The 27,028-nt window shown below is 44.8% G+C and overlaps 1 protein-coding gene and 1 pseudogene across 1 annotated transcript in view; both read right to left on the bottom strand.

Moving 5' to 3' along the window:
• The window catches only part of RRAGD (Ras related GTP binding D), a 46,426-nt gene extending 38,551 nt beyond the window's left edge, over positions 1–7,875 (bottom strand). The window contains exon 1 of the mRNA XM_030928399.1: positions 7,242–7,875. Within this exon, the coding sequence (XP_030784259.1) occupies positions 7,242–7,389 (148 nt within the window). The 5' untranslated portion in view covers positions 7,390–7,875. The remainder of the gene's footprint in view (positions 1–7,241) is intronic.
• Positions 7,876–17,372: 9,497 nt separating this feature from the next.
• LOC104657914 lies at positions 17,373–26,920 on the bottom strand (annotated as a pseudogene).
• Positions 26,921–27,028: the final 108 nt, after the last annotated feature.

Here is a 27,028-nt window from a genome sequence, read left to right as displayed (position 1 = left end):
ACATCTCCTACACTCGGTGCTATCAATACCCAGATTGCCCAAAGAGCCCAGCTTTCAAACTGGACTGCTGTAGACCCCAGGAAATTCAATCACCCAAGGAACAGCACTATGGGGATGGGTCATCAAATTGGGCCATATCAGTCTTTAATACCTGAAGGCTAATCACTTAATCCGGAATTATCCAGTAACCAGCAGAGCCCTGTCAAAAACCAACAGGCCTTAGTAAATAGAAAAAGAAGGGAGAAAAAGATGGATTAGTGCCTTGAGTACAGTAGGGCTGCCTGGGGACCCTGCCTGACTGATCTGAGGGTTAGGAATGCTTACAACAAAGAAGAAACCAGAAATCAGGAAAATGGGAATTGAAAGCCAATGTTCACCTCCTTACACAGCTCTTAAGGCTGGCCCTGCCATCCTAAGCTCAAGGGTCTCTCCAGGAAGAATGAGATATCATATGAAACGCACTTCACAAATTCTAGTGCATTATACGATTGAGAACTATTATAATTAAGGAGAGTTCTCTGAGAGGTAACACCTTCGAACAGGCTCAAAACAGGAAAAAAAACTATTTAATGCAAGAATTAAGATAACGTAGTGGCGAAGTGATGGCAAGTGGAATGGCTGAAAAAGCACGGTGTTAGTGTCAGACTAGGGTTCAAGTCCCAGCTCTCCATTTACTAGCTATGTGACCCCATACATGTCCCCTTGCCCATGAGCCTTCATTTCCTCCTCTATCAGCATACACAGGGACACACACACAGGCACACAAGGACACACACACAGGCACACAAACACACACACTCACTCCCCTTCCTTTTTTCCCACTCCAAGCCTAGGCAACGAGAGGGTCTTCAGTGGAATGTGACTATAGTAAGACGCTCATTCAACCTTAAGGGAAAATTAGAATTTCTTCGCTATTAGTATTCTGTGGGATCAACAAAGGCTTAAGCCTCTATGTGCTTATGGTTTTAGGAAGAGGCCTCTGGTGTGTTTCTATTTGCAACTTTCTCTGTGGCTCCTTTAAATTTCTGGAGCTTATGTTGATCAATGGAACTACTTACACATTCAAGACCCAAGAGTTCAATAACAAATTCTAACCCAAGTGGGAATGAATCATATGAATAATAATACTACTACTAACAAGAGCTATGCAAAAATCATGAAGATTCACTGTCCATTTGATTAATTACTTAGCAGGGAAAATTAAATGCAAACAGAACACATATTTTTCAAAGGCATAAAGATTTTTGAAGGTGATTCTTTTATTTATGCATGAAAACTAAATCTTTATGAAATCCTCTCAAATCACACTGGCAGATAACTTAAAAACATGATAAATACCACATATGAATATTTCCTTAACATATGTATTCAGTAGCAGTCCTAATGATAAGGGGAGTGCTGGGAAGGGAAGGGTGTGGTCCCTTTAAATGATTTGGAAAGGAGAAGGGAAGTGCCAGGTAGAGAGGAGGGCGTGGTCCCTGGCTAGGGCTGCACCCCGACAGGCCTAGGTGAGGTCAGGCATTTCCAGCCCAAATGTTGCAAGACCACCCTGGCCTGCCACATCCCCATCCTGTGCCTATAAAAACCCAAGAGCCTAGCAAGGCAGACACAGAAGCAGCTGGACATCGAGAGGAGCACATCAGTGGAGGAACACACAAGCGGCTGGAAATCAAGAGGAGCCGATGGGTGGAAGAATATTCAAGTGGCTAGACGTCGAGAGGACATTGGAAGCACACCAGGTTGGTCAGAGTAGTCAGAAAACAGCTGCCTGACTCCAGGGGAAAACCATCTCCCTTCTGGCTCCCCCATCTGCTGAGAGCTACTTCTACTCAATAAAGTCTTGCACTCATTCTCCAAGCCCAAGTGTGATCCGATTCTTCCGGTACTCCAAGGCAAGAACCCAGGATACAGAAAGCACTCTGTCTTTGTGACAAGGTAGAGGGTCTGACTGAGCTGGTTAACACAAGCCCATAGATAGCAAAACTAAAAGAGCACCCTGTAACACATGCCCACTGGGGCTTTAGGAGCTGTAAACATCCACCCCTAGACACTGTCGTGGGGTTGGAGCCCCATAGCCTGCCCATCTGTGTGCTCCCCTAGAGGTTTGAGGAGCGGAGCACTGAAGAATCAAGCCAGACCCCCATCACACACCCTGCGAGGGGGCCAAGGGAACTTTTCCCGTTTCACTAATATGTTCTGATTTACTAATGTGCCTTCTTACAAACTTTTTAACCATCACTTTGAGAGTGCACTAAGGTTGGCTTTACGCAGTCCTCTATTTTACACACTGAGAAACGGAGCCGAAGTCTTTCTCGGAGGACCACAAGAGGAGAAGGTCGACCAGCAAGCACCCTGGACCCTGTAGCCCAGAAGTGAAAAAACTTTTTGTCTTTTGAGTGTCACAGCAGAACTAGGAAAGGCCATTACAAGAGAGCTCTAAGGCTGTGGCACAGGAGGGAGAACAAAAAATTTTTTAAAAAAATAAAAGAATACCAAAAGAATAAAGGAGGTAGAGAAGAAAGAAAGAAGAGGCCTGGTGCGGTGGCTCATGCCTGTAATCCCAGCACTTTGGGAGGCCAAGGCAGGCAGATCACTTGAGGTCAGGAGTTCAAGATCAGCCTGGCCAAGATGGTGAAACCTCATCTCTACTAAAAATACAAAAATTAGCTGGGCGTTGTGGTGGGCACCTGTAATCAATCCCACCTATTGGGGAGGCTGAGGCAGGAGAATCACGTGTACCCAGAAGGTAGAGGTTTGCAGTGAGCTGAGATCGTGCCACTGCACTCCAGCGTGGGCAACAGAGTGAGGCTCCATCTCAAAAGAAGGAAAGAAAGAAGAAAATGAGCAGGAACGAAGTGGCTATGCTAAAAGTGAAATTGATTGTCACCAGCATTTGCTATGGGCTGGGGGAGGACTGAATAACACAGGTGGTGAACTTGGGGCAGACTCAGTTATCTTTGAAAGACAAAAGATGATCTCTCAAACCCAAAGCCATTGGCTCTTATCCAGAACTTGTTGTTTGTGCCTCCTGTTTCCATTAGACTACCCTCTATCTAGTATTAAAATGGAAGAGATCGCTAATAAAAGTAGAGAGTTAGTATTCTCTGATGCCCTGAATCACTGACACAGGTTTATAAAACGTCTGATATAAAAAGATACTCTCTAAATACAGGCATTCAAACAAGTATTTACCTAAAGTTTAACTTTGATCACATCATGTTAAACTATTCCATAGTTTTATCTGTTCCAACTCTTCTGTATTTCCAGGGCCAGAGGAAATCCAAGAGACAAGCTATGTCCAAAGCTGTAGTCAACCCAGCTCTTTTCTGATAAGGCAGAATTAAAAGAAAAGGGGCTTACATTTCAACACACTTGATCCTCTTCTAAACTTTGCTCACTTCTAGCCCATGATAGGGCACTAGAAAAGTCCCCTGGTATCTCTGAGCCATGATTTCAGTATCAGTATAACCATTATCTCTACTTCCAAAGAACAATGAAAAGGTGAAGTCACTAATAATTTTTAAATATTTTAGGAAAAAGCCATGCAGTCATGCATGCCTATAATCCTAGCTACTTGGGAGGCTGAAGCAGGAGGATTGCTTGAGCCCACAAGTCCGAGACCAGTGTAGGCAACATAGAGAGACCCAGCCCCTTCCCCACAAAAAGCTGACATTAATGAACTAATGATTAATACATATGAATTGCTGGATTCACCCCATCTACATCCTTCAGGAAGGAAGACCCTGGATCTTTCATGCCTCCAGAAACCTACACACAGTCACTTCTTCAGACCCTAAGGGTGTGCACAGGCTTCTATGAAGACAAAGACTGAACTTCACCGGACTGTAGGTGAACAGCTACGTTAAGCCAAGTTTCTCCTAAAAAAATGGGAGGTGTTTTGGGGGGAAAACAATTTTACTTTCTGATTAAATATGATCTTGTAACTGCTTTCCTTGTCATTACAGTTTTTAAAGCACAGTGATTTATTAAAAGATTTAAAGTCCGTGAATCTAAAAAAAATCATTATTTTTGGTGCAATTGTTTTTAACGGCCTAACCATTGCCTCCCCTCTGGGAGTTTTATCTGGAGTGTGGGGATTGAAGGTGAGACTCACCTTACCTGTAATTAACTACCATGAAAGCAAGGTTGAAAGGTGCCCAAATCTGCCCTAACAGAACTAATGTGCCTGAGAACACTTTTGCTATTCATGAATAAAATATGGAGTGGAAGCCAGAGAAGTGCAATTTAAGTCTCACCTTAGTTGCCCTATGTTTTCAAACTTAGTACAATGTGGTAAAACTTACAAGGCGCACTCGGTTTAAAAATAAGATCAGAGGTTCCTTCATAAGTCCCACAGACTGAGGGAAATAAAAACTGCATTACATAGCCACCTTCAGTCCACTTCTCTTGCACAGCTCCTGATAAATTGCTTTGCAATTTAACTGGCAAGACTAGTTGGTCCCACATCCCACCCTCAGCGTCCCACCTGCCAGGGTAGATTTCTGAACTTAGTGGGAAAAGCCCCAGGTCTCCACTAAGTGCAGGCACTAAACCAAGCTATTAGGAAGGGGAAAGGGGAGAGGGGTCCATTAGAGAAACGCTTTGCTAGTGGTTCAAAGTACATCTTTTCTCAGAATAGGTCCTTTTTTTTCCTACATTCTACTTCTTAAGTTTGAGAGTAGGTAAATGTAAATTTTTTTTTTTTTTTTTTTTTTTTGAGATGGAGTCTTGCTCTGTTGCCCAGGCTGGAGTGCAATGGCGCAATCTTGGCTCACTGCAACCTCTGCCTGCCAGGTTCAAGTGATTCACCTGCCTCAGCCTCCTGAGTAGCTGGGATTACAGGCGTGCACCACCACGGCCGGCTAATTCTTTTTTTTTTTTTTTTGTATTTTTTTTTTTTAGTAGAGATGGGATTTCACCAGTAAATGTAAATTTTACCAAAAATAAAACAAGATTATAATGCAACACGTGAATCAGCCTTTTGAAGCACACAGGAAGGGAAGTCACAACTCCCAAACTCCCCCTCCCAAACCCCACTCCCCAGACCATATCAGCTGGCCTGACAGCCATCAGGAACAGTCCTCGCTGGAATTGCTGACTGAGGAGCCTGTCTGCCACTAGAGAGCAAATGTTCTGACATTGATTCTGCATCAAGGCCTAAACCCTAAAGTCAAAGCCAGGAAAATCTGGAAAGAACAGAGGTCAAAATATAATGGAGGAAATCTGAGCAGACCACCTATCCACAGCAGGCCCAGGTGGACAGAAACCAGGCTTAAGCAAAGTTTGCCGAGCAAAAATGTTGCTTTTCTCACAATATAAATATATTTAATCTTTTTATAGCAAGATCCCAAGCTGATCCCAAGAGCTCATTCAGAAGGATTTTATTATGCAAGTCACCAAAAATCAGTTACAGGCAAGTTTGCCTTTAGGTTAACAGCTAAGGAGCCTGGAAGTCTGGGCTCTGGGAAAGCCCTTTGTTCCGGGAATCCCGTCCCTCAAGCAGGGCTTTAATTTCACTTCAATTTCAAGTCCCCAAATCAAATTTTAAAAGTGCCCACTTAAAGAACTGCAGAATAAATGAGGGGTCCAGTACTTTTTCTGGACCCTCCAGGCCTCAGGACAGTATCAAATTACAGGGCTTTCCCTCCTGGATGTGGCCCCTCCACCCCCCACTGTTTTTCTTTTTTAAAAAAGAGAATCCCCCACACACTCTACTGTGTCCACCATTTCAAATACCTTGCTAATACATCCCTATTCTGCATCTCTCTGGAGTCTTCTAAGAATCTGGGAGGAGCTAACAAATGGAACTTGAATAATAATGAGGCGACTGAACAATTTAATTACAGAAGGTAGCTCTAGAGACTCCAATAAAAGGGCTGAAAGGCTTTATCTTACAAAAATGTGGCCTGGTGCTCAACGGTAAGACCAATTACCGGGGGTGCAGAAGACAGAAAGCACAAAGGTGCACACATCAGTTTAAGCAAATGAGGAATCAGCACAAATCATCCCAAGAGAGAAAACACTATGAAAAAGTGTTTTCATAGTGGGAAGGCTGCTTTCTCATCTACCAGGTGCAAGCCATAGTTAACTTTATTTCCTTTCTGATTCATTGAAAGTCGTGCCTGCCAGATGTAGAATAATGAAACTACCCTCGTGAGAAAAGCTTTGTATAGAGAATTTAAAATAAGTTCAGTGAATTCTCAATTAAAGTTCTTTAAAAATCAATAGTCACAAAGGTACTTGTATCTCTCACACGATTTCTTCAGTGTGAAATATTAAACTTAGTTCCTTCCCTTGGATGCATACAGTTTCACTGAGAATAACATCATGTTTAACAGCCGCTTTCTATTGACCTTTCCAAGTGACCTTACAATAAAGGAACTTTTGCTCGCTTCTGAGGGAAACTAAAAAAAGTTTAACCTTTCTGGAATACCAAAAGGCTCTCAACTTCCTTAGACCTTAAGAAAACGCAGGAAGCCCCCACAAGCTGAACGACTGCTAAAACCCGCTTCTAGAACAGGAAAAAGAGTTTGCTTCAATGGCAAAGAATTCCCCCGCCGCGCGCTCACTCCGGGGCAGGCACTGCCATGTCCAGGTGGTGATACCGAGAGCAGATAAGGTGTCCTGACAACCGTATTTGCGTGGATCCCGGGAAACCTGCGGCCACTCGGCGACTCCCGGAACAGCTTGGCGAGCATCCCCCCGCCGCCCCGCGGGTCTCCCCAGCCAACACCTGGGTGGACCCCTCCTGCGGCGACGCGGGGCGAGACTGACACCCGCAGCTGCCGACGACCCTGCCAGTCACGCTGCCGCCGGCTGCCTTTTTTTAGCCACGACATCTGACTCTGGCTTCAACAGCACCGTTCAGGGAGAGAGGTCCCAGGGCGCGCCTGTGGTCCCCTCCCCTTCCCAACCGCCAGACGCTGCGGAGAACTTGGGGTGAGGGGCGCGGGAGGCACCGGCTCTGAAGGGGGCAGAAGCGCGCGCTCCTCCGGCCCAGACGCTTCCTCCCTCCTTCCCCTTTTCCACCGATACTGGTTGCCCCTCCACCACCAGCACCGCGCTCCCTCATTTGGCAGCTCGAGGTCACGCTTCTGGCGTCCCTCCCCACCCCAACCCCTCAACTCCGCTCCCCTGGACCCCCTCCAAGTCGGTGACCAGCGCACTGCCGGGCTGGGGGCGGGAAGATGCCAAGGGGAGGAAAGGGGCACCAGCCGAGGACGCGGGGGCCAGGCGCTCACCTCCCTCCTCTGTGCCGCTGTCCGGATCCGCGTCCGAGGAGTCGGGCCCGTCTCCGTAGTCCGCTAGCCCCACCAGCTCATCCTCCTCCTCCTCCTCCTCCGCGTCGTCCTCGTCCTGCGGCTGCGGCTTCCCCAGCACCTGGCTCATCGCGCCCACCGGCCGGCCGGCCCGGGGACGGCGGGGCTCCCGGGGTGGGGGCCAAGCCTCCTAGCTGGCCGTCCGCAGCCTATTTCTGAAGCGGAGGTTTGTCTAGAGCTCGGCCGGGGCCGGCGGAAGCGGGGGCCGCGCGTCCCCCGGCGGGCGGCGCCCAGGTCCGGGTCCCGCGGTTCCCAGCGCGCCCGAAGCCCCCTCCCCCGCCCCGCCCGCCGGCGGAGGAGTCAGCCGGAGCGCGGCAGTTCCTCCCGGAGGAGAGAGAGAGAGAGACTGCGTGACCCGAGTCACCTGACACACACTGTCACACACTCACATACACACCCCGCACGGGCGCGCGCCCGCCTGGCCGCGGGCACCACTCGGCGGGGCGCTGGGCCGAGGACACAAACGCACACGCACGAGGAGAGCAGGGAGGCGCGGGGCCCCTGCACCCTTCCAGACACTCACACACAGACACACGCCCTGTACACGGGGCCCCCGGGACGCCTCGCCGTCACCCACCGCGGCTGCGCGCCAGGGGCCCCCACGCGCCGCTCCTTCACGTGGTCCCCGCACAGGCGGGGGAGGGGGCGCCGCACACCCTGCATGTCCCCCCGTCGTCCCACTCCCACACGCACAAACACCCGCAGAGCCCATACCGTGGGCGGATGCCTCCTGCTTACAGTCCCGAGCTAGGGTCCCAAGTGGGTGGCCTCCCAACACTGTGGCGCGCCCAGATCCCCCACCCCAGAGCAGCGTGCCCAGGACACCTTGTGGAAGCTCAAGAGCCCCAGACGGAGAACTCAGATAAATGCACAGTGGAGGCGCAGTCTCCATAGCAATTGTCTTTCAGTGTGCCTTTATGGTTCAAAGTGCTTCCCACCAAGAATATTCAAAAAGCAGGCCTACCCAGATGTAAATGTTTCTGAAGAAATCACATGACTCGTGGCTGCTTAGACTAAATAATTCCTCTGCAGCCTTTTGGAAAAGGTCTCAGTGTATAACACACTCAGGGGCTATTCATGGCCACCTCCTCATGTCTCATTGTTGCATAGACTGTAATCCCACATAAATAAAATATTTCAAGGCTTTTGTGGGAGTAGGGGAGTGGCGGTGGTGGGGGGGCAATTCTCAAATAGGAATAGCAGCAACGTGGAGTGAGACTCTAAAACCTGCATTCCTCCTTCACAAGCTTTTCACCACGGAACACACTGTACCCACCCTTTCTGGGTACTGCAAAAAATCACGTGGATGAACTTCCTTCTGTGGAGTACAATAAGAAAAAACCGGCTGGTCAGCATCATGATCCAGCTCCTACAGGTGCCAGCAGCTCAGCCGGTGGAGCGGTGCAGAACCGGAGGGAAGAAGCTCGGGCAGGAGACTCTCGGGGCCCAAGGGTGCTAACCTCCATACGAAACATTTATTAACCACCTCCTATATGCTGGGGGCTGGGCTAAGTAGGGGGTCCAAGAATGCTCAGGGCCGTGTTCCTGCCCTGAAAGAGCTCGCAGTCTACCAAATCATGACTCATGTCCTGGATTTTTTTAATTTCTGAGTGTAGAAGGTGGATGCAGACACTTTCCAGAAGGTGGCTGCTTCTAATTGGAAAGGTCCTGAGATTTTCCAAGGGAGGCAGGCAGTATAATTTGGTATGACTGTATCAGTTAAGGTCCTTCCCAGGATTAAATAAATGGTACATGCAAACTGAAGCCTTCAAGTGAAGGAACAATTTACAGGGGTGTAGACAGAGTTCAGGGAATCAATGCAGGTATTAGCAATAGTGGGAAGAAAATACCACCCCTAAATTTACAGGAGTGAAGGAAGGGAACTATAGTCCTGGAGAAGGGCCACAAAACAGGAGCTGTAACTGATGAGGAAGCTGCTGCTGCCAGCACTGCCTCACATCAGAAGAGAGCAAAGAAATACCCTGACCTCTCTCTCTCTCTCTCTCTCCATCCATCCTCCCTCCACTCTCCTGTGTCACCCATTGGCCAAACCCATCTGGTAGCCAGAAGGCAAGGGAGCCTGGAACCTAGTCCAGGACAGAGCTTGGTTAGGGAGGGCAGGGAGTGGGTCCCAGGGTGGGGTGAGGTGCAAGGAGCATCACCAACACAAGCAGGCACTACTTACTCCCATCAGAGGCAAGTTACTTAAGCTCTTCTAAACTTGATTGCTTATCAATAGAATATCACTCCTTGTAAGGATTATTAGGAAGATTAAATGAGGGGGAAAAAATCTCAGGTACTTACAAAGCTCATTTCCTAGGAGTAATTTTCCTAGCCTATTTTCATCCCTTCCATCAAAGGAAACCTCAGGGAGGAGGGCCTCCCAGAGTGTGGCTGAGGACTTTCAGCTATTCTATAGCTAGCCCACCAGCCTCAAGAGGTCTTTGAACTGGCCTGATTCAAACTGCAAATAATAATTTAGGAGATCCTAGAAGACTGTCCAAGGTCAACCCAGACTCAGATGTATAGGGCATTCCTGGGCAGGTTGCCAAGTGTGTATGCCCCATGGACCCAAGGGATCAGGAAAGGGCAGGTCATAATCCAACAGCCCCACTGTGCCTATGGACCAGAAAGGACAGAAATGTCTGATGATCCTCTAACTTCCCCAAGAAGAGCGATCTTAGAAGGAAACAGTAGATTGTGGCACACTCCAAGATACTTGAGAATTGGACCATTCTTTTTTTTTCCTTCTTTTAGCATGGAGTCTCACTCTGTCACCCTGGATGGAGTGCAGTGGCATGATCTCAGCTCACTACAACCCCTGCCTCCCGGGTTCAAGCGATTCTCCTGCCTCAGCCTCCCGAGTAGCTGGGACTACAGGCATGCACCACCACACCCAACTAATTTTTGTATTTTTAGTAGAGACAGGGTTTCACCATGTTGGCCAGGCTGGTCTCGAACACCTGACTCAGTTCACCCACCTCGACCTCCCAAAGTGCTGGGATTACAGGCATGAGCCACCACACCCTGCCTGGACCATTCTTAAGAATAGAATAAAATCCCACACAAAAATCATTAGAAGTCAAATCCTCAATTATATTCTAACCCAAGCTAGATAAAAGAGTCACATACAGATTTAAGATATTCTAATTTACTACCATTTCAGAAATGTATAGTTGAACAGAACAGGAAAAGCCTTGATTGCTTTTTTTCTTTTGCTGACATCATTTCAATACTGTCAGCTTTCAAAGAAGAGATATGTTGAAAATATCCTAGAAATAGAAGTTCTTGAATTTAAAAAATCATGTGTGTAGAATCTTTCTGAATTTAAATAAAAACTGAAAAAAACTACAAGAACCCTGAAAGCCTTTAAGACACTCAGCGTGGGATCTGCTCAGTGAATTGGCTGCTGCCTTGGCTGCTCTGGACTGGAGCTCAGCCTATGTCTGGGGATGTCTCCCTGGGAGAGTGCTCCGAAGAATGTGAGGATTTGTCTCTGGGCTACCCATGGTTTTTGCTGTTGTATGTAACCATGGCAAGTATGTAACCATGCCTTATACTTGACAGGTGCTTAATAAATGCTTATGGAAAGAAAGAGAAAGGGGAGAAAGAAAAGAAGGAGAGAAGGAAGGAAGGGAGGGAGGAAGGGATGAAGAAAAGAAGGGTGGGAAGAAGGGAAGGAGATAGTATATGGTTCTTCACACAGATCTAGCCTATTTCTAAGAGAAACTTCAGGAAGAAATAGCAGCCAAGTTTTCTACTTGCTCCAAACCTTGGGAAATGCGTGGTAAATAAAAGTGTGGGTAAATATGAAGTGTTAACTATAAGACAGCAACTAGGAATGAGCTGACATGCAAAAAGAGCATAAGTCTTAGGCCTTCATCTGTCCAAGACTGCCTGAGATCTGAAGAGACTACAATATCATGATGACTAAAGGCTTATTTTATTTAAACTAACTTTTCCTTCTACAAAAAAAAAAAAAAAACTCTTAACTTTTAGACATTTTTAGCATCATGAAAGAAGATCTTTGTCTATTACCCATTAAAATTTAGCCAGCTAACATTTACTGAGATTTTCTACAAATGAGGAGGCACTGTTCCTAGATAATATGAACTTTAAAATAATCCCTTTAAGAATGTGATATCATCCCCTCTACTTTATAGATAAGAAAACTCAAGTTAAACAAGTCACCCAAGGTACTGCACAGAATGGATGGAGAAACTACTTTGGAACTCAAACAGCCTGACATGAAACCTTAGTCCAAGCTTATACACCCCGTGGCCCAGGATGGCTTTGAAAGCAGCCCAACACAAATCCATAAATTTTCTTAAAACATTATGAGATATTTTTACTATTTTTTTTTTTTTTTTTTGTAGCTCATCAACTGTCATTAGTGTTAGCATATTTTATATGTGGCTCAAGACAATTAACTCTTCTTCTTCTTCCAATGTGGCCCAGGGAAGTCAAAAGATTGGACACCCCTGCCTTGGTCCTATTTAATGGCCTTAGGCTAAACTCTACATTAAAGCCGTTGAACTGAAAAGGGTAGAAGGGAAGTGATGAGCTGCTCCCAATCTCCTAAGTAAAGAAGCAAAGCTCATATAGACACTCAAAAAATGGATCTGTTGCTTCAGCCAGATTTAATTTGCAGGATACACTGAGAGGAAAGGGGGGGAAAAAACTGAAAAGCTTCCTAACCAACAAAAGAAAGAAAACTTCTTGTTATAATACAATTGTGGATTGTCATCATTCCTTTTACTAGGAAGACGAATGGCAAGTGATTTAGTACCCTTTCTGGTTTATGTTATTTCTATACTGTATGCTAAGCCAATGTGTAAAATCCAAGTGTACTTTGGCTTGAAAATTTGAATTTTAAAGGCAAGAAGTTTGTTTCCTAATTTCAGTGAATTATTTTGCTGTTACCAGTTAGATGTCTTGTGATGACAAGGAATATGAGAGCTATTTAAAAGAAACCTGTACAATGTAGGCAGAGTAATTGCAGTTCTGAATAGGGCAAGCAATTAAATACAGCCTGCATCCTGCATCTTAGGGTATTTTGAGGCATCTCATGGCATTGTGCCTGGTTCCTGGGATTCACATGTTGAAAGCTTTTCACGCTTTCTTTTTAAATATGTATTTAAAGCTATTCATCCTCTCTTGAAGCAAGCAAAGGAAAGAGCCTTCTACAGAATCTTGCTGGACTCATTCTAACCCAGGGAAGCCAAACAAATTTCTAAAGAGGGCAGCTCACAGCCTCCAGTTCACCTAAGACATTTGATGATATAATGAAATCATTAAAAATTATTGAATAATTTTTGAGAGGCAATCCCTCATGAAAGAGATCTTATTAAAATGTTTTACAATTCAAAAAACATGCACATAGTAAAATAGTCCAACAACACAAAAGAATATCTAACGAAATCTAGTTTCTCTCTCTCTTGACCTACAGCCCCCCAGTTCTCTCTAGAGGGAAACACTTGGTCTTTAAATGTGCAGACATACTCAAAACCATTACAGAGATTATATTTTATAACTTCATCACTTTAACAGTTGATGAACATTTTTTAAAGAAAGAAAATGAAGAAGATGGAATTTTCAGATCTGTGCTTTGAAGGAAAAAAACAGAGGGAGGTGAAAGAGTAGCTGAGGGTGAGGGAAGGAGGCTGATTTTGATGGGGTAGCCGGAGAAGAGCTCTCTAAAAAGGTGACATTTTAGCTGACCAGGAGAAGGAGAGAGCAAAATGAAAGTCAGGATGAAGAGTGTTTCCGAGGAACTGCTGTTTTCAGCAACTGAAAAAACCAAGAAGGGGCAGGGTTTGGTGATGGAGGAAAAAAAAGGCCAATGTAATGAAAGAGCAGGAGGATGGCAGGCACAAGGGACAGGCAGTTTTTTCAGCCAGGATAGGGAGTTTGGATTGTATTCTAAGTGCCACTGAAAGCACTGAAGAAGTTTAAGAAGGGAGGTGGCTAGACGCAGTGGCTTACATCTGTAATATCAGCACTTTGGGAGACCAAGACAGCATAATCTTTTTGAGCCCAAGAGTTCTTGACCAATCTGGGCAACACAGGACACCTTGTCTTTACCAAAAAATAGAAAAAATTAGCCAGGCATGGTGGCATGCAACTGTAATCCTAGCTACTCAGGAGGCTGAGGTGGGAGGATTGCCTGAGCCAAAAGGTCGAGGCCGGAGTGAGCTGAAATTGTGCCACTGCACTCCAGCCTGGGTGACAGAGCAAGACCCCCCCCCCCCAGAAAAAAAGGAAGGAAGGAGGGAAGGAAGGAAGGAAGGAAGGAAGGAAGGAAGGAAGGAAGGAAGGAAGGAAGGAAGGAAGGAAGGAGAGAAAGGGAAGGAGGGAGGGAGGGAGGTGGGTGAAATGTGTTATATGCTTTTCTTAAAGCTCACTCTGGGCCAGGTATGGTGGCTCATGCCTATAGCCCCAACACTTTGGGAAGCAGAGACAGGAGGATCACTTGAGGCCAGGAGGTCAAGACCAGCCTGGGCAGCAGAGCAAGACCATGCCTCTATAAAAAAAAAAAAATTAAAAATTAGCTGGGCATGGTGCTGTAAGCCTGTAGTCCCAGCTGCTCAGGAGGTTACAGTGAGCTACAGTAGTGCCACTGCATTCCGGTATGGGCAACTAGGCAAGACCTTGTTTCAAAAAATAAGAAATAAAATTAAAAACATAAATAAATACAAGCTCACTCTGTTAGATTGTTTCCAAGGTGGCCGCAACCATCCATCTCACCTCACACGCCTTTTTGCAAATGGGCCTTTGCCATTTCTCCCTCTGTTTCCACTTCTCCTGAATCTGGGCAGGCCCTGTGACTTGCTTTAACTAACAGAATGTGATAGAAGTGACAGGGACATAGTGCAACTTCTGAGAACGGACTATAAGAGGACTTGCTGCTTTCTTGGAGCCTTGAGCCATATGGAAAGAATACTGGGCCAGCCTGCTGGAGAGTCCCCATGGATAGTGAGGTCGTGGAGGATACCAGAGCACGAGGCCCCAGTGTTCCAGCCATCCCTGCTGAGGGGCTAGACATGTGAGTGACACCACCTTGGGTTCTCCAGCCCAAACTCCAGTCATGTGAGAAAGTCCAACCCACACTACATGCAACACAGCCTTCCTATTCCAGTTGAACTTGTCCTGCTCAGCTAACCCATATAATTGTGAGCAAATAAAATGACTATTTCTTGTTTTTTTTTTTTTTTTTTTTTTTTTTTAATTATTAAGTGGCCGGGCGCAGTGGCTCACGCCTGTAATCCCAACACTTTGGGAGGCCAAGGTGGGCAGATCACCTGAGGTCAGGAGTTCAAGACCAGCCTGGCCAAATGGTGAAACCCTGTCTCTACTAAAAGTACAAAAATTAGCCAGGCATGGTGGCTGGCACTGCTTGTCCCAGCTACTCAGGAGGCTGAGGCAGGAGAATCACTTGAACCCAGGAGTGGAGGTTGCAGTGAGCTGAAATCGTGCCATTGCATTACAGCCTGGGTGACAAGAGTAAAACTCCGTCTCAAAAAAAAAAAAAAAAAAAGATTTGGGGTGGGCTGGACGAAGTGGCTCACGCCTGTGATCCTAGCACTTTGTGAGGCCGAGGTGGGCGGATCACTTGTCAGGAGTTCGAGATCAGCCTGGCCACCATGGTAAAATCCCGTCTCTACTAAAAACACAGATAAACTAGCTGGGCATGGTGGTGCGCATCTGTAGTCCCAACTACTTGGGAGGCTGAAGCACAAGAATCATTTAAGCCTGAGGGGTAGAAGTTACAGTGAGCCAAGATTACACCATTGCACTCCAGTCTGAGCGACAGAGAGACTCTGTCTAAAAAAAAAAAAGGAAGATTTGAGGTCATTTGTTCTGCAGCAGTAGATAACTGATAAACTGATGAACATATTCTGGCTGATATGGGAAAAATGGATTGTAGAGGACTTACAGGTGGAAGCAGAAATAACAGGTAGGCCACTGGAGTTGTGAGAGAAATGAGTGAGAACAGTGGAAAGGGAGAGAAGTTGATAAACTTGAGATAAATTTTGGAGGTGGAACAGATAAGACGTATTGACAGATTTAATGTGGGTGGTCAGGGAAAGGACTGCTCCCAAGTATTTGGTTTGAGCAACCGGATGTAAGGTAATGCTGTTTATCAAAATAAGTAAGACCCAGATAGGAACAGAATTGGGAGGTGAGAAGTGAATCAGGGTCCTAGATTTCTAACATCGTAGTTACTGTGTATTGCTACAGAGCAATCTCTCTTAATCCTGCAATTTTGGCCATTTCTTAGATGTCTATCATGTTGTCGTTGAAATAAATAAATGAAGTTTTCTGACTGGAAGCCATGAATGAACTAAAGATGACTTTTGTGATTATCCAAAAAAATGTCTCAACCTAGTGAGATGGAATTGCTACATAGGAACTTTTATTAAAAATTTACTTTTAGGCAGGGTGCGGTGGCTCACGCCTGTAATCCGAGCACTTTGGAAGGCCAAAGCGGATGGATCACTTGAGGTCAGAAATTCAAGACCAGCCTGGCCAACATGGTGAAACTCCATCTCTAGTCTCTACTAAAAATACAAAAATTAGCCGGTCGTGGTGGCGCCGTGCCTGTAATCTGAGCTACTCAGGAGGTTGAGGCAGGAGAATCACTTGAATCCAGGAGGCAGAAGTTGCAGTATGCCGAGATTGTGCCATCGCACTCAGGCCTGGGTGACAGAGCAAGACTCCATCTCAAAAATAAATAAATAAATAAATAAAATAAAAATAAATTGGCCAGGCATGGTGGCTCACACCTGTAATCACAGCACTTTGGGAGGCTGAGGCAGGTGGATCATGAGGTCAGGAGTTCAAGACCAGCCTGGCCAAGATGGTGAAACCCCGTCTCTACTAAAAATACAAAAAAAATCAGCCAGGCGCAGTAGCAGGTGCCTGTAATCCCAGCTACTTGGGAGGCTGAGGCAAGAGAATCGCTTGAACTCAGGGGAAGGAGGTTGCAGTAAGCCGAGATCGTACCACTGTACTCCAGCCTGGGCGACAGAGTGAGACTCTGTCTCAACAACAACAACAACAAAATAAATAAATAAATAAAAATTAACTTTTATCCGGGTTCAGTGGCAGGTGCCTGTAAGTCCCAGCTACTTGGGCACCTGAGATTGAAGGATCACTTAAGCTCAGGACTGCAAGGCCAGTGTGGGCAACATACCAAGATCCTGTCTCTAAAAAACAAATTTAACTTTTTATTCATATGGACTTTTAAGGACAAGCTTCTGATATAAATAGTGCTATCACATGAGAGCAGAAAGCTGTCTCTTGACAACAGAGTCAGCAGTACAGAGGTATTAAATGCTCCACATGTCTGTAGATTGGTTTGGACTTGGCAACCCCTGCTTTGGATGGGAGAGTTACACCAACTTATATATTCAATGATATAAGTAAGCAGATACTCCAAGAGAAACAGCCTTATTAAAAATTCACTAGAATGAAGACTCAGAACTGTCACTTACACATACTGTTTTACATTACCGCAGAAAAATAGCAGGCACTATCAGTCAACTACCTCCAAGCCATTCCCAAACCTTCTTCAAGCCCACTTTCCAAATTAGAGAAGGGAAAATCAGACACTTTCTGAGACTCTTTCACATCTGTTCTTCCTGCTGTAAGGAGGAATCCTGCTAGGGAACTTCTAGGAAAGAGTTTGCTTCCTGATAAAAGAGGCTGATGAATCAGAAGAGTTCCCTGATACCACCATTTCCCAATTTGAACCCCATTTGTAAGAACATGGTACTTGGAGGTGGGGAGTCCATCTTGCAACCATGAAATAACCATGCAACCCTGAGGTTGAAGATAAAAGTCCATGATGGGAATAGCAGTGTAAAGAGAGGAAAGCTCCAGATGACCTTGCTGAGCAGGTGCACGCTAACTGGGAATGCCTACCGCAAACTTCTTTTTTTTTTCACCCAACAAGAAGCCATAACTTTATTAATAATACAAACAGCACAAATTTCAAACCAAGCTGCAGTTAGTCTTTTGAAACACACACAAAAAGTCCTCATCTTCAGATTACATTAATTCCATGATAGCATTTACAATATCAGCACTGTTGTTCTTCAGGACTCGGACTGCCTTTGCTCACACATTTGCTTGTGACAAGACCAATCCTATATCCTTAAGTTTCATACCTGTCTCTTCAAACTCCTCCTCTTCCTTCTCCTCTTGTACAGTTAAGTCTGTATGTTTTCTTGAATGTTTGAGACAATTTCACCTTGAACTTTGAACTTCTCAGCAGCTCTTAGCTGTGCTTGCTGAGATAAATCTTTGATCTTAGTTTCCCCCCATAAACTGTGTAGGTGTTTGAAGCTAGGCTCTTGTAGACATCTGGTTTTGTGATAACAAAGAGGATATTCTTAGATTTCGGGATAGCGACTCTAGTAACCCTCGTAGTCCCTCGTAGCCTTTCACAGACCCAGTTCAGACGTAGCCATAGCCTTCTGTGATTTCTCTTCTTTTCTTTCTTTCTCTCTTTTGAGATGGAGTTTCACTCTGTCTCCCAGGCTGGAGTGCAGTGGCGCAATCTCAGCTCACTGCAACCTCTGCCTCCTGGGTTCAAGTGATTCTCCTGCCTCAGCCTCCTGAATAGCTGGGATTACAGGCATGCACCACCATGCTCAGCTAATTTTTGTATTTTTAATAGAGACTAGAGATGAGGTTTCACCATATTGCCCAGGTTGGTCTCGAACTCCTGACCTCAAGTGATCCATCTGCCTCGGCCTACCAAAGTGCTGGGATTACAGATGTGAGCCACGGTGCCTGGCCATGTGCCTACCCTTCACTCCAACTGTATTTTGCTTTCTTGACTGGTTCTTCATCGAATGCGGCTGCTGCTGCCACCTGGGCTTGTTGTGTGGAATTTTGTTCCTTGAGTTCTGATACTGATTCTTCACTGTCAGATTAAGTGCCAGATCTGTGCAGGGAATATAAAGATGGCAGCAGAAAGAGTCCACACTTCTTATTTCAGGAGAAAATTATAAGTCTATTCCTTAAGCCAGTGCTTCCCCACCTTGTCTGGTAATGGCACACATAGAAAATGATACTACTTGGGCCTAAGCAGTGGCTCACTCCTGTAATTCCAGCACTTTGGAAGACTGAGGTGGGAGGACTGCTTGAAGCCAGGAGTTCAAGACCAACCTGGGCAATATAGCAAAACTCCCATTTCTACAAAGAAATTTAAAAATTGGCTGAGGCAGGAGGATCGCTTGAGCATAGGAGTTCAAGGCCACGGTGAGCTGTGATTGCACCACTGCATTTCAGCCTGAGCAACAGAATAAGACCCCATCTCTTACAAGAAAAGAAAAAAAAAAAGACACTATTTGTATGGTGCACTGGTGTGTAAATGGACAGGCTACTTACAGCCAGAGGTGACTGGCCCGAAGACTTTAGTCACCCTCAGGCCTTGCCTAGCTGCCCTAAAGGCTGAGGGGATCAAAAACTTGACCATAGCTATAAGCCATTTATGGCACACAAGTGATGGTGGCAAACTAGTTGGCAAGTTCAGCTTAAGCCATGTGGGTGGGGTGCTGTAAACTTTGCAGCAACTGACACAATAGATATCCTTTATGAGTGGAGGGAAGAAAGGATGGATGAAGCTTGATCATACACTTGGTGATGAAATTCAGGAGTCATATCATATTCAGAAGATCCTGCTAAAGGTGTCTCTGGATATTATAGGAGACAATTAAGACTCCTCAAGAAAGGGACCATGGCTGGGTGCAGTGGCTCATCCCTATAATTCCAGCACTTTGTGAGGCCAAGGCAAGAGGACCACTTGAAGTCAGGAGTTCAAGACCAGCTTGAGCAACAAAGCAAGACTCCATCTCTACCAAAAATAAAGAATAAAATTACCTAGACACAGTGGCATGTGCCTGTAGTCCCAGCTACTTGGGAGGCAGAGGCAGAAGAACCACTTAAGCCCAGGAGTTTGAGGCTGCAGTAAGCTACGATGGCACCACTGCACTCCAGCCTAGGTGACAGAGAGTAAGACCCTGTCTCAAAAAACACTGGAGGGGGGACCTTGCTTTTACTTCTCTCTGCACTTTTCCCTTTGTTTTTCTCTCTGCATGAAAACTGGCTTTCTTTGCTTTTCCCACCAGAGGGCAGGAGACAGCTGCCCCACCTTCCTGGTCCCAGTGATAGTGGGCCCATCCTCTGGAATCAGGCTACCTGGGTTTAAATCCTAGTTCCATCCTAAGTAGCTGTGTGACCTATAGCAAGTTACTTAACCTCTCTGTGCCTCGATTTACTCATCTCTAAACTAGTGATAATGTAATATACCTCAGTAGGGTTGTGGGAAGGAATTAAATCCATTAACCTGTACAAAATAATTTAGGACCATGTATTACTCTGTTTTCATGCTGCTGATACAGACATACCTGAGACTGGGCAATTTTACAAAAGAAAGAGGTTTAATTGGACTTACAGTTCCACTTGGCTGGGGAAGCCTCACAATCACGGTGAAAGGCAGGGAGGAGCAAGTCCTGTCTTACACCGATGGCAGCAGGCAAAGAGAGAATGAGGAAGACGCAAAAGCGGAAAACCCTGATAAAACCATCAGATCTTGTGAGACTTATTCACTACCAGGAGAACAGTACGGGGAAACCATCCCCATGATTCAATTATCTCCCACGGGGCCCCTCCCACAACACATGGGAATTATGGGAGTACAATTCAAAATGAGATTTGGGTGGGGACACAAAGCCAAACCGTATTAGACAATAATCACTATGTAAGTGTTAAGCTATTATTATCTTTAATTCCCGGGCAAGAAAATCTGATTGGCTGAGTTTGAGCCAATGTTTCACTCCTGGCCTAATCCCCTAATCGTGCACTATATATCACTATGTACTAGTCCTCTAGAGCATTTATCTCAATTGCAATTTAAGATTTGAATGAGGACTGTATTCACCACTAGACTGTGGGACCATCTTCTTTTGTCCACCATTCTATTCTCAGTGCCTAGCACAGTAGCTATAATATGGATGAAATATAATTCTAGTGTATACTACTTACATTGTATTTTATGTGCAGCATAAACATATAATATAAATATAAACATAAATAGCTTGATGGTGGTCAAGTCCCAATAAATACGTGTTGATGACTGAATTGATGTTCCCCTCCACTATGGCTGGAGATGCCGCTGTGTGGCTGCAGAGGTCTACCCTCAGGGATGGAGAGGTGGTTCCTAATAAAGCGGTATAAGCCGAACAGAAACCTCCAAATATATCTGCCATTGCCAGGCACAGGGAACACAAAGTCAAATAGATGTTGGGTAGATATTGTTGGCAGCATAACCAGTTCCTCCCTCTCACCCCCTTCATCCTTAGTTTGGTAACTTTATTTATTTATTTATTTACTTTTGAGATGGAGTCTTGCTCTGTCACCCAGGCTGGAGTGCAATGGCATGATCTCGGTTCACTGCAACCTCCGCCTCCCAGGTTCAAGTGATTCTCCTGCCTCAGCCTCCTGAATAGCTGGGATTACAGACCCCCGCCACCACACCCAGCTAATTTTTGTATTTTTAGTAGAGATGGGGTTTCACCAGAGTGGCCAGGCTGGCCTCTAACTCCTGACCTCAGGTGATCCACCCACCTTGGGCTCCCAAAGTGGTGGGATTACAGGCCTAAGCCACTGCGCCCCCCTGCCTAGTTTCATAACTTTAAATGTTGGGTGTCAGCACATTCAGGGAAGGAACCCCAGACCCAGAAGTTGAATCATGGTTAGTCTATGGTAATTATGGTAACCACTCCCCTATCTTTGTCATCCAGTGGTAACCAATGACATGTGAAAGGATATATGTCTTGGGAGCATCTGATAAGAAGTTGTTCCCCAGATGAAATGAATACAGTGGGAAAGCCTGCAACCTTTCTTGCCTGGATGTCATCAAAGACAAAAGCCAAAACTGAGGGTGGTACAGTAGAATGACAGAAAGAGCCCAAGGCCACATATGTTTATCATATAAATTACTACTTTTTTTTTGAGACAGGGTCTCACTCTGTCACCCAGGCTGGAGTGCAGTGACATAATCATGGCTCACTGCATTCTTGACCTCCTGGGCTCAAGCGATCCTCCTACCTCAGCCTCCTGAGTGGCTGGGACCACAGGTGCACACCACCACACCTGACTAATTTTTTTTATTTTTTGTAGTGATGGGTTCTCCCTATGTTGCCCAAGCTGTTCTCAAACTCCTGGGCTCAAGCAGTCCTCCCACCTTAGCTTCCCAACGTGCTGGGATTACAGGTGTGAACCACCCTGCCCAGCCTACATGTTTTTGTTGTTTAAGCCACTCTGGGCAAGCACACTCTTGTAGCCAAACACAATGTAACTGATAACTACAGTCCCTTTACCTTAGGAACTGAAAATGAGGAAGAAAGACAGATTAGAAAATCAGAAGCTTAAAGTTAGGAACAGAGAATGATGACCACTATCACCACTCCTATTCCACGATGTACTGTAGATCCTTGACTGCATAAGACTGGAAAATGAAACAAAAGAATTGTGACACTAGAACTGTGCCATTTATTTTATTTTATTCATAAGATAAAAAATTGATAAATTGGACTTTGTCAAGATTAAAAAACTTTTTTCTGCAAAGACCCTGTTAAGAGGATGCAAAGACAAGCTACAGACTAGGGTGAAATATTTGCTAACCAAATATCTGACAGAAGCCTCGTATCTATAAAGTATAAGGAATTCTCAAAACTTAGGGGAAAAAATTCAATTAGAAAATAGGAAAAAACATTTCACTGACAAGGATATAGTAATGTCAAATAATGAGACATGAGAAGATGTTCAACACCATTACATTAAATAATGCAAATTATTGTTATTATTATTATTATTATTATTATTATTAGAGAAGGGTCTCACTCTGTCACCCAGGCTAGAGTATAGTCATAGCTCACTGCAGCCCTGAATTCCTGGGCTCAAGCAATCCTCCTGTCTCAGCCTGCTGATTAGCTAGGACTACAGGCTTGTGCCACTATGCCCGGCTATTAAAAATTTTGTTTGTAGAGACAGGGTCTCACTATGTTGCCCAGGTTGGTCTTGAGCCCCTAACCTCAAGCAATCATCCCTCCTCAGCCTCCTGAAGTGTTGGAATCACAGGCATGAGCCACCACCCCCTGCCCAGAAATGCAGACTATTAAGACCACAGTGAGATACCACCACATAAGTACCAAAATGACTGAAATTAAAAAATAGTGACAACACCAAATGCTGACAATGATACAGAAAACTCAGATATCTCACACATTGGTGGTGGGAAGTGTAAAATGGTGTAACTACCCTGGAAAACAGTTTGGCAGTTTCTTATAACACTAAACATGTGACTACAAAATGACCCAGCAATTGCCCTTCTGGTTACTTATCTCAGAGAAGTGAAAACTATGTCCATATAAAAACACATATATGAATGTTCATAGCAGCTTTATTCATAATAACCCAAACCCAGATGCTGTTCAATGGGTGAATGGCTAAAAAAACTGTGGTATATCCACACTGAGGAATACTACTCGGCAATGGAAAGAATCAACAGTTGACAAACACAACAACTTGGATGAATCTCAAGGGCATTATCCTGAGTGAAGAAAAAGGCAGCCTCAAAAGGCCACATACTGTATGATTTCGTTTACATAATATTCCGGATTTTTTTGAGATGAAATCTTGCTCTGTTGCCAAAACTAATGGAGCAGACTGGGTTACCCCACCTATAAAAAAGCATGGCAAAGATGGGAAGGGTACGAATAATTGTGAATGAACAATGCAATCCACCACATATGTTTACTGAGATTTCAAATTAAAATCTCGAGTTTATCATAACAAATGAATTAGAAAATGTCTATGGAGGAGCAAAGAGCTAAGAATACTTGAGATCTTTATAAATAAAAAAGAGAAATAAGTCAGAGTAGGACTTGTATATTTGGAAATCAACACTTGAAATAAAATCACAGGCCAGGTGTGCTGGCTCACACTTGTAATCCCAGCACTTTGGGAGGCCAAGGTGGGTAGATCACTTGAGGTCAGGAGTTCAAGACCAGCCTGGTCAACATGGTGAAACCCTGTCTCTATTAAAAAATACAAAACAAAAAAAATTAGCTGGGCATGGTGGTGTGCACCTGTAATCCCAGCTACTCAGGAGGCTGAGGCAGGAGAATTGCTTGAACCCAGGAGGCAGAGGTAGCAGTGAGCCAAGATCATGTCACTATACTCCGGCGTGGGCAACAGAGCGAGACTCTCTCAACAAAAACAAAAGAGAGAGACAGAAAGAAAGATAAAAGAAAGAAAGAAAGACAGAAAAGAAAGAAAGAGAAAGAAAGGAAGGAAGGAAGGAAGGAAGGAAGGAAGGAAGGAAGGAAGGAAGGAAGGAAGGAAAGAAAAGAAAGAAAGAAAAGAAAGAAAGAAAGAAAGAAAACCACAGATTTCAGACAGTATGATGCTAGCAGAGTGATAGGGAAATGGAACAAAATAGAGGACTGAAAACAAACCTATATGTGTATAAAAATCCATTGTAAGAGAGCTCTGGCATTGCAAATGAAAGGAGAAATGAATTTCAGATGGAATGTGGACTTACACGTGAAAGGCAAAATTATAACACTTGAAAGAAAATATGGGAGAATATTTTTATATCTTTAGGGTCAGAAAGGAGTTCTCAAAACACATGAAACAGGGCAGAAGACACCATCAATTAACAAAAGTGGAAATAGGACTAGCTATTAAACATTAAAGATGCTCAGCTATACTGGTAATTGAGGAAATACAAACTACAACTATTATGAGATATCATTTAGATGAAAACAAGTGCTGGCAAAGATTGTGGGACATGGACGACTTTCATATACAGGTGTTGGAAATGAAAATTGATATGACCACTTTAGAAAACAACCAGTTTAGACAGTTTAACATTACCTAGTAAGTTTGAACATGCACATACCTTAAGACCCGATGATTCCAGTTCTAGGTATATATCTTAAAAAACATTCTTACACACATGCATCGGGAGAAATATTTAAGAATGTTCACAGCAATGCTGTTTGCAATACCAAATACTGGAGCCAATCCAACATCCAAAAGTAGAATGGGTAATTAAATTGTGTTATGTTTTTACAACAAAATATTTATATAGCAGAGAAATCGAATAAGTGACTCTCAGAAACATAATGCTGGGCAAAAACTGCAAGTTGCACGGGAAGCATGCAGAATGATTCTATTTACAAAAAGCTCAAAAACACACAAAAACAAACCATGTAGTGTTTAGGGACACATATATTTGTGATAACAGAATTACTAACGCAAAACTTAGGATGGTGGTTTCCTCTGAAAGAGAAGGATATGACTATAGAGGGGCAGATGGAAGGGTTCTTCCTTGAGTGGAAGCTTTAGCACAGGCAGTTTCAGTGGAGTGGCAGAATGGTGTGCTGAAGGCTGCACTGAAGCTAACAACAGGAAACATAGCTAATGAAGTCAGCTCATTAAAGAGATGTTGTTGAAAATAGGAGCAGATTATGTTATCACAAAGCAGTGAAAATGATCATTTGCAGAGCAAACTTCTTTCTCACAAGGCAGAAGGAGGGTGTGCTAGGGTGAATATAAGAGGCTGGCTGTGATTGAGCTGAACGTAGGGGCAAGAACAGAGCTGCAACCTGGAAGCCTTTCTCATAAAGAGGGAGATTTAGGAGTCTTCTTCTTTGGTTGCCCAAAAACTGTCTGCCCACTTGGAGATGAGCAAGCAAGATCTACAGGCAGCTCAGCCACTGCCTGCTTTGGCTCTCATGAGGCCTCCTGCCAGGAATCCCCATTAATCAAAGTCTGGGAACAAAAGCAGACCAGTCAGTTCCCAGGAGCACTCACATGTCTTGCAGGCTGGCATGGGCTTTCTGTTTCTTTCAGGGTCATTGCTGTGACTGCCCACAAATATAACTTAAAATCCCATCTTAGTGTGACTTTACGGTGATGTTTTAAAAGTCTTTCAGGGAAACTGAATATTTGCATCTTTGGAAGTTTATTCAAGGGACTAGCTAGGAAAACTCAATGTGGAAAAGTACAAGAGAGAAATTATCACATTGAAAGGTCATATGGACAGGCGCGGTGGCTCACGCCTGTAATCCCAGCACTTTGGGAGGCCGAGGGCAGGTGGACCACGAGGTCAGCAGTTCTAGATCAGCCTCACCAACATGGTGAAACCCCATCTGTACAAATACAGACGTATTGTAAAAATACAAAAAAAAAAATTAGCTGGGCATGGTGGCGGGCGCCTGTAACCCCACCTACTTGGGAGGCTGAGGCAGGAGAATCGCTTGAAACCAGAAAGTGGAGGTGGCAGTGAGCCGAGATTTCACCACTGCACTCTAGCCTGGGCAATAAGAGCAAAACTCTATCGCAAAAAAAAAAAAAAAAAAAAAGAAAGGTCATGTGTACAAACCTTGACTTTGGGGGTTATCCAGGAACTCATTAGTAACCTGCCTGGAGAGGAAACTGGAGCTACAAGCCAGCAGAGAAAGGAAATGTATTCTTCTATCAGCTCCAGGTGGACAGCAACAGGAATGGGGCACAAATCTGAAGAAGGGCTGGGCGCAGTGGCTCACATCTGTAATCCCAACACTTTGGGAGGCTGAGGCCAGAGGATTGCTTGAGCCCAGGATTTCAAGACCAGCCTTGATCTCCTGTGTTAAACATAAAAAAATTAGCTGGGCATGGTGGTGCACACTTGTAGTCCCAACTATTCAGGAGGCAGAGGCAGGAGGATTGCTTGAGCCAGGAGTTCAACTGCAGTGAGCTATGATTGCGCTACTGCACTCCAGCCTGGGCAACACAGCAAGACCCTATCTCAAGGAAAAAAAAAAGAAAATCTGGAAAAGGCCAAAGGATACTCAGAAGACAGATTTCACCTCCTGTTAGCTAAAACTAGCAGCTATGACTATGGGGTTGGGGAAATTTCAGAAGCAGTAGGAGAAAATCAAGAACTTCCCCTTTCTAGTGTGGAAAGAGGCTCTTGGGATCTCTCCTGCCTAATAATCCCTGAAGGAGAGAGGAAAACAAACATCTTAAGGAAAAGGAAGAAATCATCATGTTTCTTTTCTCCTGGAAACCAGACCTGTTTCAGAGGGAATAAGAAAAGTCAGCCAGGCATGGTGGCTCATACCTGTAATCCCAACACTTTGGGAGGCCGAGGTGGGAGGATCACGAGGTCAGGAGTTCGAGACCAGCCTGAACAACATGGTGAAACCCCGTCTCTATTAAAAATACAAAAATTAGCCAGAGATGGTGGTGGGCACCTGTAATCCCAGCTATTCAGGAGGCTAAGGCAGGAGAATTGCTTGAACTTGGGAGGCAGAGGTTGCAGTGAGTTGAGATCGTGCCACTGCACTCCAGCCTGGGTGACAGAGCGAGACTTCGTCTCAAAAAAAAATTATAATAAAGAAAGAAAGAAAGAAAAAGAAAAGTCAGATTCATGATAAGCTTGTCCCAAAGCCTCAGGCAAGATCGATAGTCCATTTTAGGGTGCTGCCTGACTCCTCTTCCATCTCTTCGCCTTTGGAGAGCAGATACCTGTCCATGCTTCTTCAAAGAGTGGAATGAGATCCCATTCATCTGTACATGGTTTCAACAGTAACTTATTAAATGCTTATTAAATGCGTTCAGGGAGCTCTTCTAGGTACTGAAGA

Source organism: Rhinopithecus roxellana, chromosome 4 (genome assembly GCF_007565055.1).
Source record: "Rhinopithecus roxellana isolate Shanxi Qingling chromosome 4, ASM756505v1, whole genome shotgun sequence".
NCBI classification, from domain to species: domain Eukaryota; kingdom Metazoa; phylum Chordata; class Mammalia; order Primates; family Cercopithecidae; genus Rhinopithecus; species Rhinopithecus roxellana.
Note: the sequence above shows the minus strand (reverse complement) of the source record. Positions and strands in the feature narration are given on the sequence as shown.